The 14,318-nt window shown below is 45.0% G+C and overlaps 1 protein-coding gene across 1 annotated transcript; it reads right to left on the minus strand.

The window, feature by feature from the left end:
- Positions 1-8,013: 8,013 nt before the first annotated feature.
- Positions 8,014-14,068, minus strand: Azgp1 (alpha-2-glycoprotein 1, zinc-binding). The gene is made up of 4 exons (XM_026413180.2): positions 13,979-14,068; positions 11,190-11,450; positions 9,445-9,720; positions 8,014-8,587 (listed from the first exon to the last, which is right to left on the minus strand). Exons 1-4 carry the CDS (start codon positions 14,052-14,054, stop codon positions 8,265-8,267), a joined length of 936 nt encoding a protein of 311 aa, XP_026268965.2. The 5' UTR covers positions 14,055-14,068; the 3' UTR covers positions 8,014-8,264.
- Positions 14,069-14,318: the final 250 nt, after the last annotated feature.

Genomic DNA, 14,318 nt, shown 5'->3' on the forward strand with positions numbered 1-14,318 from the left:
TCCTGGTGGCTGGATACTCACTGTCGCCCCTTCCAAGATGCGTTCTTTTCGGGGGGCAAGGAATGGGGAGCTGGGATTAAGTTAGCCAGTGACGGTCTGCTTCTTGCTACTAAAGAATGTCACTGGACATAGCTCTGCAAGATCACAAGTGTTGCATACACAGGACTGTGTCCTTCTCACTGACCATTGTCTTCTTAGCCTGGGCCTCATACCAGGTAAGTTTGAAGTACCATGAAAGTCTTATTCAGGAAGAAATAAAAAAAAGAAATGAAAGTGAGCAATTATGATCACAATGCATTTATATAGGCTGATCTGCAATATCAAAATACAGATATTCAGAACTTAATTCTCCATTCCTCAGGATCCTTAAGAAAACACACTTTCATCCTGAAAATCTTAATGTTAAGTGTGGGACCTCCAAAAGACCACCAGAGATCGATGTAAGCAGCAAAGAGGCGTTTATTGAGAGCTAGCTCTGTCCTCCACTCACAGAGCAACTGGTGATGCTGAGAGGCCCTGAGCCCAGGGTTTGCAGAAGTTTTATACACTCATTGGGGAAGGAAGGGACTTCACATACATCACAGCATCTCTTAGCAAATCATCACACACCATGGGAAAATCATAAAACAACTCTAAAATATGATTAGCACATTCACTGGCAGGAACAGGTTGGGTAGGGGTGATTGGTTAGTACAAGAGGGAGATTCATTTGGACTGATTGGTTTAAGCCACGAGGAGTGTACGGGCGAAACTACATGGTTTCCCGACATGTTTTCAGCCACCATAAACTACTGGGAGGGTCATCTGGCATCCCAGGTATTTTCCCTGTCTCATGGTGATTGGTGGTTGCTAGGGGGTTGCTATAGGTCCTCACCTAGCCTAACTGAGTCAGGGACACCTGGCTCCACAGATCTCTCCTGTTATTTGTAGATAAACAACTCAGCAGAGTGGGTATGTGCCTAGGAGTGCTCTGTGGGTTTTTCCAAGGACAAGGGTCACACCCCCTTCCTTGGACAGGCTTTGCTCTGAGGTAGAGGCTGGTTTCTCAAAAATGGAGTCACATCAAGTTTCTTATTTTCTTATGGAAGCCTGAGCAATCTACTATAGGATGTAAGAGAACAACAGGAGCTGATAGTTAAACCAGAGTTTGAGATGAAGCTAGATTCTCTGCTTCACCAACTTCTTTCTGGGTTCTGCAAATTTGAAGAATAAAATCCATGGACAATAGTGGAAGGGAGGAGCAATGGAGTAGGATTGATTTAAGCCAGAAGAAAAGCAAGAACTCCTGCAAGGTGAGAGGGGAAGTGATAGCAAGTTTTGCACCTAAATGTACTAGTCTAAGGGCTTATATAGCTTCTAGGTAGGGGCACTGATCAAAATCCATGCTAAATAGGTACTGGAAAAGTTTTAAGACTACTGGTTAAAATCCATGTTAAACAGGTATTGAAATGTACCAAGCGTCTTGGCTTGGCCCACCTGTGAACTTCTAACTGGCTGTGTCACTTTGCCCTTGAGTTTGAACTTTCCCATAATTTTCATTTGAGTCTACACTCACTTCCATCTCCCCACACCAGGACAAAGGAGTTGGCTGGTATGTTGGAATGTTTCTACAGGTTAACCTCATGATCTTTACATTTTGAAAAAAACCTTAACTAGGGATCCATTACATTAAAAAAGCCTTAATTGGGACCCATTAACTATACCATGTTATTTAAAAGGATATGAACAAGTTATCAAAAGCTCTGAAGATCACTGATCCTCCAAAGCCTGAGAGTCACAGTTTGGAGGTTTTATAACTCATAGTGAAGCCAGAGAGAAGGGTAGTGATAGGTACCTTTATCATCACAGTCTCTGAGGCTGCTCACCCAGATCCACTCACCCAGCAGGAAGAGCATCTACTAGAAGGTGATATATGGGGCAGAGCCTGATCTTCTCCTATAAACAGCCAGGAGTGCAACATGAAGATATGAAGATTATTCTCCCATGAATGACGTGGGAGAATAATTGTAAAAAGGAAAACCAGAGGGTTTTTGAGTTGTCCTGCTTGCCAGTGGGGGCCAGGGCTCAGAATGGGAGGAGGAACCGCTATCTATAGAGCTCTCCTGCTGAGGGGCCTAGTAATCCAGTATGTAATCTGGTCCAGTATGGTCTCTGAATATTTCAGTGAAACACCAGCTGCAATGGTGCTGAGGTCTGAGAAATGATTCAAGGAAAGGGAGAAGCCATCGTGATTTCACCAGGAGTCAGACGCCTTACCTGGAAAAGTCCCAACCCAGGTGAGAGGAGTCAGCCTGCATTTTTTTCTTTCCGGCCAAAAGAGGGCGCCTTGGGAGCTGCCACACCGTGTCTAGAGGGCTCCCCCACCCCCACCCAGGCCTGGCTAATGAGATGGGTATGAACAGAGGATCTGTAGGTGGGTCAGGTGGACTAAGTAGAGGAAGTGAAACATGGGGCCTAACTGGAAATTTAGCATACGACCGTGGATACAGGGCAAGAAGTAGATCTGAGCTGTAAGAGAGCAAAGAAGGGTATGGAGAAAGGAATATCACTGATTGGATTGCAGGCTGGTCCTGGGCCTGGCTACTCTGGGAATCCAGGCAGTGATTGAGAGCACTGAAAGTACCCTCTGACCTTTGTATTTGTGGTTATGCATCTGTCAATTCAACCTATTGTGGATCAGAAATACTTGTAACAAAAAGTGTCTTTACTGAACACATACAGATCTTTCCCCCTTATCCTTATCCCCCAAACAATGTAGTATAACAATTACTTTGATAGCATTTGTAACTCTTCCTCAGGTGAGACACAGGGAGTTGCTTGTTCTTATAGCAGACTGAGGATTCAGAATGTTCCAGTCTATCTGAAGCCACTTGGACCTTGGGTCCCCATTGACTGGGTGATGGCTGTAGAAGGCGAGTGCTGCGACCAGCGAGGCCAATCAAGCAGGTTCCAAGAAGGGCTATGGTGGATTAGAAAAATAAAGACTCACCGATGCAGGTTTTGAAGATAAAATAGCTGGGATCAGGTGGAGTGCTGATGGAGAAGCAGATCTAAAGAGTTACTCCAGCAATCTTTATTTATATGTGTCTCATTATCAGGTTAAAGACTATGCAGGCATTATTTTTCATACTCAGAAAATTAGAGGGCTAGAAACATTTATGTAGCTTTTCCACAGTTGTATTTTACAGTAGCAATGTGTAATGTTAGGAGCTTTGTGTAGCTCTCGAGAAAGTCCATTGTTTAAAGTTACCGTTAAGCAGCAGCTTTGGAAATAGTGGAGCTGGTGAAACTTTGTGGTTGCCTAACAGGAGAGTTCCTCTATTCCCAGGAACTATGTGCCTGAGATCAAGGTCCAGATTGATAAGACTCTGCCTCAGAGCCTCCTCATGAAGGGCATTTCCACAGCAGCTAGGCATCCTGCATCCTTGCATAGGAACATTCCCAGGCGCTAGGCTTGCCACAGCCATGAGGTCATCCGAGACCCCAATCTCAGACACTGCTCTCCCATCCTCTGTCACCACTCTCCCCAGCGAGGACAGGGATGATGGTGGAAGTAGATTGGATGGGACTCCTGATGGAGTGAGCATGGTGGGTAAGGAAAAAGAGAGCTGAGAAATTAGTTCTGGTTCCCAGGAGAAGTGTGGACTGAAGATCTAAATTTGGGATTCTTCAGCAGATTGATGGGTTTTAAATTCATGAGAATGGATGAAAATCCTAGGAGAGGGTATATACAGAAGCAGGGAGAAGGTCCATACATTACCCAGGAAAGGCCAACCTGTTACCAAAACCAACACTCCCTATTTCAGAGGCTTAATAATTTGAATTCCTTACCAAGACCTACAAGGCCCTGCATGATCTGGCTTCTGCTGGCCCTTTCAGAACCATCTCTGATTGCTCTCCTCTTGTTCATGATGTTCCAGCCTGACTGGTCTCTACAGTGTTTCTCAAACACTCCAAGATTTTTTCTATCCTGGGGCCTTGACATTTGCTGTGCTCTCTGCCCAGGATGCTCACCCCAGATCTTCCCATGACTTCTTCCTGTTCATCTCTTAGATTGAATTCAATATCATCTCCTTAGAAAGGCCACTTCCTCCCTCCATTCCCAATCACCTTTTGCCTTGCCACCTAGTTTTATGTTTCCATAGCATTTTATTTATTGGCTTGCATACTGATGGCCAGGACCTCTCCTCTTGAATATAAATTCCATGAAATCAGGGACATGTTAAGTCTCATTCGCTGTCATATTACTAGAACAGAGATGAGGCACATGATAAATACTCACTAAATACTTATTGAATCTATGAAAAGAAGAAGAAAGGAGGGGTCCAACTGTGAGATGCTGCAAAGAGCTTGAACAAGATTAGAGTAGAAATGGGTAAATGACTTTGGCAGTGAGAGTATGGAGTGCCTAGGTGACCTTGGAAAGGACAATTTCTCTCTATATTTTTAAGACATGGAGTCTCTCTGAGAGAGAAAAGGGAAATACTTGGGAATCATATTGGCCAAATTAGATTTTAATATAGTATGTATGTATGAATATGTAACAACAAATTCCACCATCTTGGAAAACTGTCATGCACCAATTAAAATAATGGGGGGAAAAGGACATGGAGTCTCTTTATGTTGTACAGGCTGATCCCAAATTCCTGGGCTCAAGGGATCCTCCTGCCTCACACTCCTGAATAGCTGAGATTACAGACATGCTGAAAGAGCAATTTTAGTGGAAATAATGATTGCTTTACTGGTGTGGTTGGAGAATGGATGGGAAGTGATGACATGGAGGCAGTGGGCATGGTCAGCTTTTTTGATGAATTTTTCTGTGAAGCAAAAAAAGAAATGGAGGGAAAACTGGAGGGAAGGTGCTGCTATGGGAAGTTTTGCTTTATTTAAAAGGGGAGAGACTATACCATGGTTATATTCTAGCAATGTTGGAGAGAGACAGGAGAACCAGGTCAATAAGGTCCTTGAGTAGGAGAAAGAGGATGAGGTCCAGAGCACACGGGGAAGGATAGTTCTTCTGTAGGAGGAAAGACATTTCCCCTGGTGAAATAAGTGCAGGGAAGAGAAGATATACCATTGGGATCTTCCTATACCATTGGGACTTGGTTTCAGTGATGGGAATGGGGGTGTTTAGTTTGATGAGTCCATTTTTTTCTCAATGAAGTGCTAGAGTCTCTTCTTCTGTATTTGGGTTCAAAACTTTGCTCTACTATAAGGGGCTTGTTGACACAGATTTGCCGTGAACCAGTGCTTTTCCTAGAACATATTCTTGTGGGAACAGTTTATTCCCTCTGTGTGAATGTGTAATCTTATTAATAAACACCAAATCATTTATGAGAAAATTCTACTGGCACAGTGAGCTTTGCGAGCGGTTTTACACTTGGGGGTGGCTTCGGGTGTACCCAGTGGGAATTCTAGTCCTTTTACCCACTCTGTCCAAAGACCAGTGATTCTGAGCTCTTATTTTATGGCTAGTTTTATATTCAGGATGAAATCAGTTACATCAAGGGCAATTGCTGAATTTTCAAAAGAAATTAATTTTAAATCATCTTCCTTTAGAAAGGAAATTGGGCCACACATCTCCTTAAAAAGGTTGGTGGAAACAATGAGATGTTTGTTGAGTGGTGTGAGGATGGCCTTAGGCCTGAACCTAATCAACTCCATTTTAAAAACTCCAGTTTGAAACCTGCAGTCTCACCAGGTGTGCCTAATGGAGCCCTGCAGTATGGCCCTCGGGCACAAACAAGTCACTTCTCCCCACTCTGATAAACTCATAGTGAAGCCTCTGGCAGGCTGTGATAAGAGGGAAAAGTACCTGATAAGAGAGAGAGGTGAAAAGATCAGGGTGGGGACCATCAGACCAGAGTAAATGATGTCACTGAGAAATCTGGTGGCAGCTGATAAGGATTGAAAGGCACGGTGTGTGTGTGTGTGTGTGTGTGTGTGTGTGTGTGTGTCTCAAAACCCCCCGAATTTGGTATAAGTAATAGAGCAAATGAATTGACATTAGCCAGCCGACACTGATGCTCTCACGCTGGAGAGCCTGATGAGGACCAGGACTGACATCCCAACTCTTCTCATCGTTTGCCTGATCCTCTGCGTCTTCCTCACATCTCTCAAACTCTACAGCCACATCTTGACCCTGGTGAGAGCTGCAACTTCTCCCTACCACCCTCTCCTTAACATCAGCTCCACCCCAGGAGAAGCCTGCCTGGGTTTCTAATCTGATCACTGTGGTCTGAGTGTGCATCTGCTGGACTCAGAGCCTAAGGCTTGAGATGTTCAATTTGACATTTAAAAAAAAATACTTATTTTTTAGTTTTTTAGGTGGACACAATATCTTTATTTTACGTTTATGTGCTGCTTAAGTGTGTTGGCAGTGCTTAGAATTAATCTAGAATTGTTCGCTGTGAATTGATTCTATCACAGTGCCTAGCATTAAGGGTTGTCAGTTTCTTGATTAAGAACCTATAGAGTGAAATTGTATTGAGCGATTTCAGTGAATAAAACATTGACTAGAGGAGAAGCATGTGGAAATTATTTTTCCTCCTGGACTGCATAAGTCGCACCCGTTGCCCATCATGACAAGTGGGCACACAGTGACCCGTGTTTGGTTTCCAGGACTCCTGTCTCCTCTTGGTGTGCCCAGTCCATGCCCATGGACTGCTCCCAGGACATTTTCCTTGGCAGGCCCTGTGACCCTCCCCTCTCAGCAGTCTCATATCCAACTGGTTAGGAGCATTCTTTTGATACCTCTGAAATCTGACTCCCTCTAGGAAGTTTTCCCTGAGTTTCTGAATGTCTCTGGGTCCCTCTCCCCCTCCACCTGGATGCTTGGCCAAGACTTGTTTATTGAGGCTTCCTTCTCCTTGTCCTCCCCTTCATCTCTTCCTGTCATAGGTTGGACCAGATCCTACATTCCAGTCTTCCTTAGCCCATCCTACTTATGTTGATTTTGGTTTCCTCTTTGATTCACAATGTTTATCCTATTACTTTTTATTTGTACAAAGTCTTATCATATTTTGAAGGATCAATGGCTGTATTTTTCTCTCTATTTTGATTTTCTTCCATGCAACTCTCTACTGTTCAAATGGGGCTCTTTCTTTCCTCTGGTTTCTTGTAGACTAAGGAAATAATTTCTCAGGGTTTTTTTTTTTTTTTTTTTTTGGCCATGCTGGGGATTGAACCCAGGGTCTGTGCATGGGAGGCAAGCACTCTACCAGCTGAGCTATATCCCCAGCCCAATTTCTCAGTTTTTGATATTCAAATTGAACCCAAAGTATTAAAACAAAAACAAAAACAAAACCGGAAATGTAATCTTTAAATTCAGACTTTCAAGAAAGAGAAGGCTCTTGACTCAGAATTTGGAAGGCCGATTCTGACTACTTTATAGCTGGGAGGACTGAATTTGGAGTAATCCGGAGTGGGAGACTGAGGGCATGTTATAAAGAGAGTTAGTTCTTTCCATGTAGGAAAGAAGAATACAACCATGGTAGGTAAGGCTTAGTAGAAAGGTCAGCTGTGAGGGTTCTGCTCTACCCTTGGGCATTAATCCTGTGGATGGCAGAGGTGACTCAATTGAAAAAACACACTCAGATGGACTTGGAGGGAGTCCAAGAACATTAAGGCTGATTCCTGCTTCCTTGGGAGTGCACCTGGAGAGGGTAAGCCTCTTAAATAAGCTCTGGCTGCGTGTGGTTCAGGGCCAACGTATATGGAAAAGGTTTTGTTGCTGAAGTGGAGGACCATGTCTCACAGGGTGCAAGGAAAACAGGTACAGAAGTGTTGGGTTTTACAGATTTCAAGGCTTGACAGCCAATGAGGTCATGGCCTCATCTGTGGATGTCAGCAGTGGATGCTAGAACAAGGTCCACAGGACTGGGTGGTCTAAGCCATGCTGGAGACATCCCAAGGTCCATATGCCCAAGGGTGAATCATTATTTCAGTTGGGTACCAAGAATTTCAGATGAATCAAATGCTTGGGGGAGGGGCAGAATGAATGATTCAGTCAACTCACATTTTTATAGCCAGTTTACAGTTTGAAAACATCTTTCTCTGCTGGGCCAGGCAAGGGGAGTATTGTGGGTGAGGTTTTAAAGACTGGACCATGGAGAGTTTAGGAGGTGAACAGTCAGAGTGAGCTCAGTGGCAAGTCTCCTGTCTCCAAATCCACTATCTGGATTTGCACTGCCTTTTGCACTGTTTTCCTGGGACCTTGTTGGTGACATTGATGATGATTTCTAAAGTTCAACTCTCTTATGTGACTACTGAGGAGTCCCCAATTTACCTTCAGCCCTGGCTTTCTGCCTTCCATTCCATGGCACTGTGAGGGGCTGGGCCAGCCCACTGTGCTCCACAAGGCAGAGGTAAGGGGCTCTGTCCTCAGGGGGGACTCCCACCACCACCCAGGACTGGTAAGTACCATTTCCACTGGGAAGAATCTCTCCCCCTGCTTTAATTTCCTGCACCTTGCCGGCCCGAGTCCAGCGCAAACCGATTCTTTGTGGGTAGAAGTCATAAGCCAGGCATTTGAGTGTTCTGTTTCTTCCCGGGGCCACATGGCTGGTGACTGACACAGAGGGAGGATCTGTGGAGGGACAGGAGATGGACACTGAGGGCTTGAGGTAGACTTCCCTTGTCATGTCCCTTCCATCCCCAAACCCTCAGATGTGCTATAAGCTGTGCGCCCACCTCCCCTAAGAAATCTTTAAGAAGATCAGGGAAGATTGAGGCTCTCTGTTGGGTCATGGAATGTCTACTCTGTTACCCTTCTTCCCACCCGACTGTGTATTGACTTATGATAGCAGCAATTTGTGAATTCCCTATATGTTTCCCTGGTGTGCCCAAATCTCAGTGGGGTTTGTAGCTCCTTTCTTCTCTAGTCTCGACCCAGCTCCTTGGCTCTTCCTGTGTCTCTGTCTATCAGACTCCTCTCTGCTCTGTTGTGCTCTTCTCTCTCCCTACCTCTCCAATCAAAGCCTCAGTTTGTGGCACTTAGTTCTGTTCACACTTGCTTGTCCTTCCAAGCTGGACATCTCTCCACAAACAAGAGGCATCAGGAGTAGAAAAAAGTGTTCATGGGATTTGAACTCTGAAATATGGACTTTGAAACCTGATTCTGTCTGTTATGGCTAGTATTAACTTAGCCTCTTGGAACCCCAATTTCTTCATCTGTGAAATAGGGGGTTATTTAGAGAAGGTTACCATCAAGACAGTGGTTTTCCTGGCTCCTCCAACTTGAAATTTGGATAAATGTTGGTTTTGGATCTCACCTCTTCTCTTCCCAGGGAAGAAATGAATTCTAGGAAGTGAAAAGTGGGGGACCAAAGGATTCCCAGGGGTGGATGGAAGCAGCCTGAGATGACCCCCTGAGCTCCCAGCCTGAGATCATCTTGGTCTTTCTCAGCTCATTACTGGGAGTAGGTCCCAGGAAGTTCCGAGTACCTTGTTGGTCCAGGTGAGTCCTGCTGTGGTTCAGGTACCTCTGCAGTATCTCAGGGCACTCCTGCTCCAGGTATGCCTTGGCCCGCTGCACATAGACCTTTTCTGCTTCCCACTTCTTCTTGGTGTTCAGGGCTGCTGGGTCCAAGGGGACCCAGGCTGGGATTTCTTTGTTGAATTCAATGAAGTCCTGTCCATCATAGGCATACCTCCAGAACGCCCCACTGCTTCTATTATTCTGGATCTCACAGCCGAACATTCCCTGAAAGGTGTGAGACCCTGAAGCCTCCCCCAAACCCACAGGGAGCCAATCAGCCTGGTATGAAATCCAGCTGAATGACTCTCATTCCTGCACACTTTGCAACCAAATAGGAAGAAAACTTTTGGATCTCTCCTTTCCTCTCAGTTCTAGGTGGAGTTCATCTGCCCACATAAGAAAACATAATTTGATCCCTTTTCCCCTCTTTTCCAGTGGTTGGCATCTTTTTTTTCTGAGTTTTTAAAGCCTCAACCCCTTTGTGCACAATGACTCTCAGAAACTGACCTTCTTAGGGAACGTTCAGTCTGAATAGCTCTGAGAGTGCAAATCCCAGATCTCTCCTCACCACACTGGCCTGTTCATGAGATTGAGCCTTATCTCTCTATGCTTTTCATATCTCTGAAATGGCAATGACAGCAGTGCTATTTTAGGAGGTTATTGAAAGTGAGATGTATTGATATCTGGGCCTGGCACATAATAAGTGCCCAATAAAAAGTTAGCCACCATCACCTTCTAATATTGTGCTCATATTTTTCTCTTTTCTTATAATTACTTACTTAAACATTTCTATTACAGTCTTCCAGTGTCCTTCCTGCTCCTATTTGGGACACACCAGCCCAGGTCATTTTCCTTACCAAGACTTTCCATGCTAAATCCTTCAGATTTATACTTAACTCTTGCCTCCTTTTGAAAACCTTCAGATTTCAGGTGGCTTCTTGGAGATTTTTTTTTTAAACTCAGAAGCCCAGTCTTGATATCCTGTCTTATATAATTATCTGACATCTGCAGTTTATCAAGTCTGATTGGTTGCCTTGGTGGGTAGACTGTGTGGTTTTTATCCTGACCCTATCACGTAACTCATGAAACTCAACATTCATGAAACTCAACATTCATGAAACTCTAACAGTCTGTGGTTTTGAACCCAGCACTTTCTGAGCTTTCAGTATGGACCATGAGTTTGTTGTGCTCGGTATTTTCTCTCTCTTCATTTAACATACTTCAGTTGAGCAAATAGTATTGGCTGCACCTCGTCCTAGGCCCTGGGGCTGCAGGGGAGAGCAAAACACATGCTGCCTCCTTCATGGAATTGATGTAGGTAAGTTTTCCAGAACCTCATGGAGGCAGGTGTCAATTCTCCAGATAATTAAAAAGCTTGCTCACTGTTAAGCAGCGACTGATAGAAGAATGTACCACGTGAACTCAGCTCAGACTGACTCCAAGGTTACTCACCATCCACTCAACATCCCTGAACAGGGGTGAACCTCACTTCCTGTGTGAGCTGAGGCCTGGAGCAAGGATGGGAGGCCATATGGAAGGAGGACACTATGGGAGGGGGCATTAGGTCCAGATGTGTCTGTGTATTTCTATTTGTGCCTCCTGCTCCACCTTTGGGGGAGGGACTATCTTCAACCTGTTGGCCCCTTTCCACTCACACTTATAGGGCTGCCTCTTGAGCTAAGACCCTCCCCATGGTCTGCATTTCACTGACCTCTGCTGTCCTTGTGGTAGTCCATGATGTCTTTCAGGGTCACCAGGAAGATTTCCTCCCGGGCCTTCTGAAGTTGGCTCTCCTTCTCCCAGTCCTCCATTCCTTCTACTTGGCTCCATGGTCCCAGGGGCTCTGCTTTCCTGCCCTCACTATCGTAGTGGAAGAAGGCCTGGTCATTGAGGAAGGCAGTGGCCTGAAACCTTGGGAGGCCTTTACTAGGCCTGGACACCCCAGTGTAGAGAAAGATCAGAGAATAAGGACCTGAAAAAGATGAGAAGACTCAGAGGGGTGGGGTCCATGCATGGGGAGACCTACTGTGCACCAGAAGAGAAGACCTGTCCCTGAGGCCTCTGTCCCTGAGGCCTCTTCCCAGCTCTCTCGGCCCTGCTGTCAGCCTCACACTACTGGAAGTTTGAGCAAGCTCAGCTCTCATTCTGGGACTGACTTTTCATATGTCTTCGCTACATTGTTCCTCTGCTTGGCATGTGAGATAATATTTCTCAACCTTCTTGTGGGTATATTGGGACCATGTGGCTGAGTTCTGGCAAAAGAGAAAAATGAGGTAACCTCATTCTTTTGGTCCTATGAGCTGGTTTGCACCTTCTCTCTTCCCTTTAGGCAATGACTATGGAGACCAACCAGCCTGGACCCCTGAGTCACCTTATGGAGGAGAGGAAAGTGGCCTGATATGCACTGAACTTGATGGTAACCTGACAAATACATATAGTTAGAAAATATGGGAAGGAGAATTTACTAGAAAATCCAAGAAATGACCCAGGATGGGTCAGTACAGGGCAAGACTTCAATCAGTCTCAGAATTCTGAGGGATGTACCTGCATTTTGATACCAGGCAGCAACTGGAAGAGGGGGACATTTCCATAATGAATTCCATAATTGGTTCATGAGATAGTTCACGTGGATTTTAATAATGTTGGGGGCATATGGAAGATTCCTAATTAGTTTATAATAAACATGGTTAACATTTAAATCAGTTGTGGAGGTGAAACCTCAGTGGAGACCCCAGAAAAGTAGAGTGACTGCCATGTCTACCCAGGAAAGCCACCAACATCAGCTTGCAGGTGTAGAAAGCACCACTACGGTGTTGAATATAACAGAGAGGGGTAGGGCAGCCCAGGATTTGGGGACTCACCTGTCATAGCACAAGATGCTAGACTTGGAACCTTGGGATTTAATGTCTGCCCTTCTGGGTTTGGTCTTCTTTTGGGCCAATAGCTCCTTTCTACTCTCCTATCCCTCCCATTTGGAGTGGGAATATATACCCTGTCTGCCCCATAATTGTATATCATAAGTAGTAACTTGTTTTGATTTTATGGGTTCAAAGCTTCAAGGAGTTTGCCTTGAGTCTCAGTTGAGACTTTGGATTTTGAATTAATGCTGGATGAGTTAAGACTTTGGGACTTCTAGGGATGAATTATTACATATTTTACAATATGAGAAGGACATGAACTCTTGGGAGTTAGGGATGGAAAGTTAAGAAGAGAGGGAAAAACTAGACATAATCTGTATTCCCTTTTCTTTTTCTATGTGATGCTTTGTGTTGCCTCAGACCCCGCCAGCAAGAAGGTCACTCTCAGATTAGGCCCCTTAGAACCATCTACCTCCAGAACCATGAGCCAAAATAAATCATTTTTCTTTATAAAGTTAACCACCTCTGCTGTTTCATTACAGTAATGAAAAAGATGACTAAGTACATCAGTAGACCCTGAGTAAAGCAGATTATTCTCCATAATGTGGGAAGGTCTCATCCAACTGGTTGAAGGCCTCAAGAGAAAAGACTAACTCCTCCCTCCCCACCAAAGAAGAAAGAATTTAGTCTCTGGACTATGTTTGGATTCAAGACTACAATGTTAACTCTTTCCTGAGTCCCCAACCTGCTGGCCTGTTCTGCAGATTTTAGGATAAGCCAGACCCTACAACTGTGTACCCCATTCTTTAAAATAAAATTCTTTCCCCCATTAAAAAAATCTATTTATCTATCGATCTATGTATCTGTCATTTATCTATTACCCATCCATCCCTCCATCCTATTGTGTCTCTCTGACTAATCTGGATTTTGGTATAGAATGTGCTTAACATTCTAAACATGATTGTTATAAAACAAAATAAAAAAAACTATTTGACAATTTGTGACTGCAAGGAATTTTAAATTTGCACAGGTTAAAAGCCCATAGCTCATCTCTCTTCATCCTGGACCCTTGATGCCATGAATAGCCTCCTTCCCTGTTGTAGCATTGACTCTGGATTTCCCTGAGTGTCCCCACCTGTCCTCCATCCCAGCCCCTTGCCTTCTAAGCTCATGGTTGGGTGAGGACCTGGGTTTCCTTTAGCTAACTGCCTTCTTGCTTGCCCCTGGGAAGCCCTCCCCCCCGCCCCCGTCTCTCTCTTTCTCTCCTCTCTCTTTGAGTCAGGCAGGTGTGCCTATCCACTGGAAGGAAGGAAGGAACAAGATTAGAAGCAGCTCTCTCTGTGTGTGTTTCTGCCTCATTTTGCCATTTAATCCCAGGAAAGTCACTTTGCCTTTTCTATGTCTTAGTTTTTTTACTTGGGTTTTAGATTCAAAATCTTTACAGTCTTAATGAGCAGGAGTCCAGAGGCCCCTTGAATGCTTCTAGAAGTGTGAGCTGAGTTAGTTGATGGTCTTGAACACCCATGACTATGACGTGCCTGGGAATCCCAGCCACAGGGGGTCCTTCTCCCTGCCATTCTGTCTTGTTCTTTGCCTTCCCACCATTCTTCTCCAGCACCTATCCCTTGCTTTCCCCACTCACCAGCTTGGGTCTCCTGGGGGACTGCATGACCCAGAAGGAGCGGCAGAGACAGCAGAACAGGTACCATTGTTACCATCGTGTCTGGCTGGAAGGTTCTGGACAGGAAACAGCTCTTTCCTTGGGTCCTGGCACCATGCCCAGGGGAGGTGAATTCACAGGCCAATGAAGGAGCCAGGATGGGTTCCTCCCCAAACAATGTGAAAAAAGGATTCATGAACCGGCTTGGCAGTGTGGTCAGGAGGTCTATAGACAGGCTCTGCAAACAGAGTGGAGAGAGCTGATCTCAGGACTCTGAATTCCTTGGGTGAAAAAATGGGTGGGCTAGAGGTGTGGGTAAAGA

The sequence above is a fragment of the Urocitellus parryii genome, chromosome 9 (assembly GCF_045843805.1).
Source record: "Urocitellus parryii isolate mUroPar1 chromosome 9, mUroPar1.hap1, whole genome shotgun sequence".
In the NCBI taxonomy this organism is placed as follows: domain Eukaryota; kingdom Metazoa; phylum Chordata; class Mammalia; order Rodentia; family Sciuridae; genus Urocitellus; species Urocitellus parryii.

Coding starts and splice junctions, on each gene's coding strand:
- Azgp1 (XM_026413180.2), bottom strand. CDS start 14,054: ATGGTAACAATGGTACCTGTTCTGCTGTCTCTGCCGCTCCTTCTGGGT. Junction 11,451..13,978: donor CCCCCAGGAGACCCAAGCTG/GTGAGTGGGGAA, acceptor CATCTTTTTCAG/GTCCTTATTCTCTGATCTTT. Junction 9,721..11,189: donor CTACCACAAGGACAGCAGAG/GTCAGTGAAATG, acceptor GGGAGGCTTCAG/GGTCTCACACCTTTCAGGGA.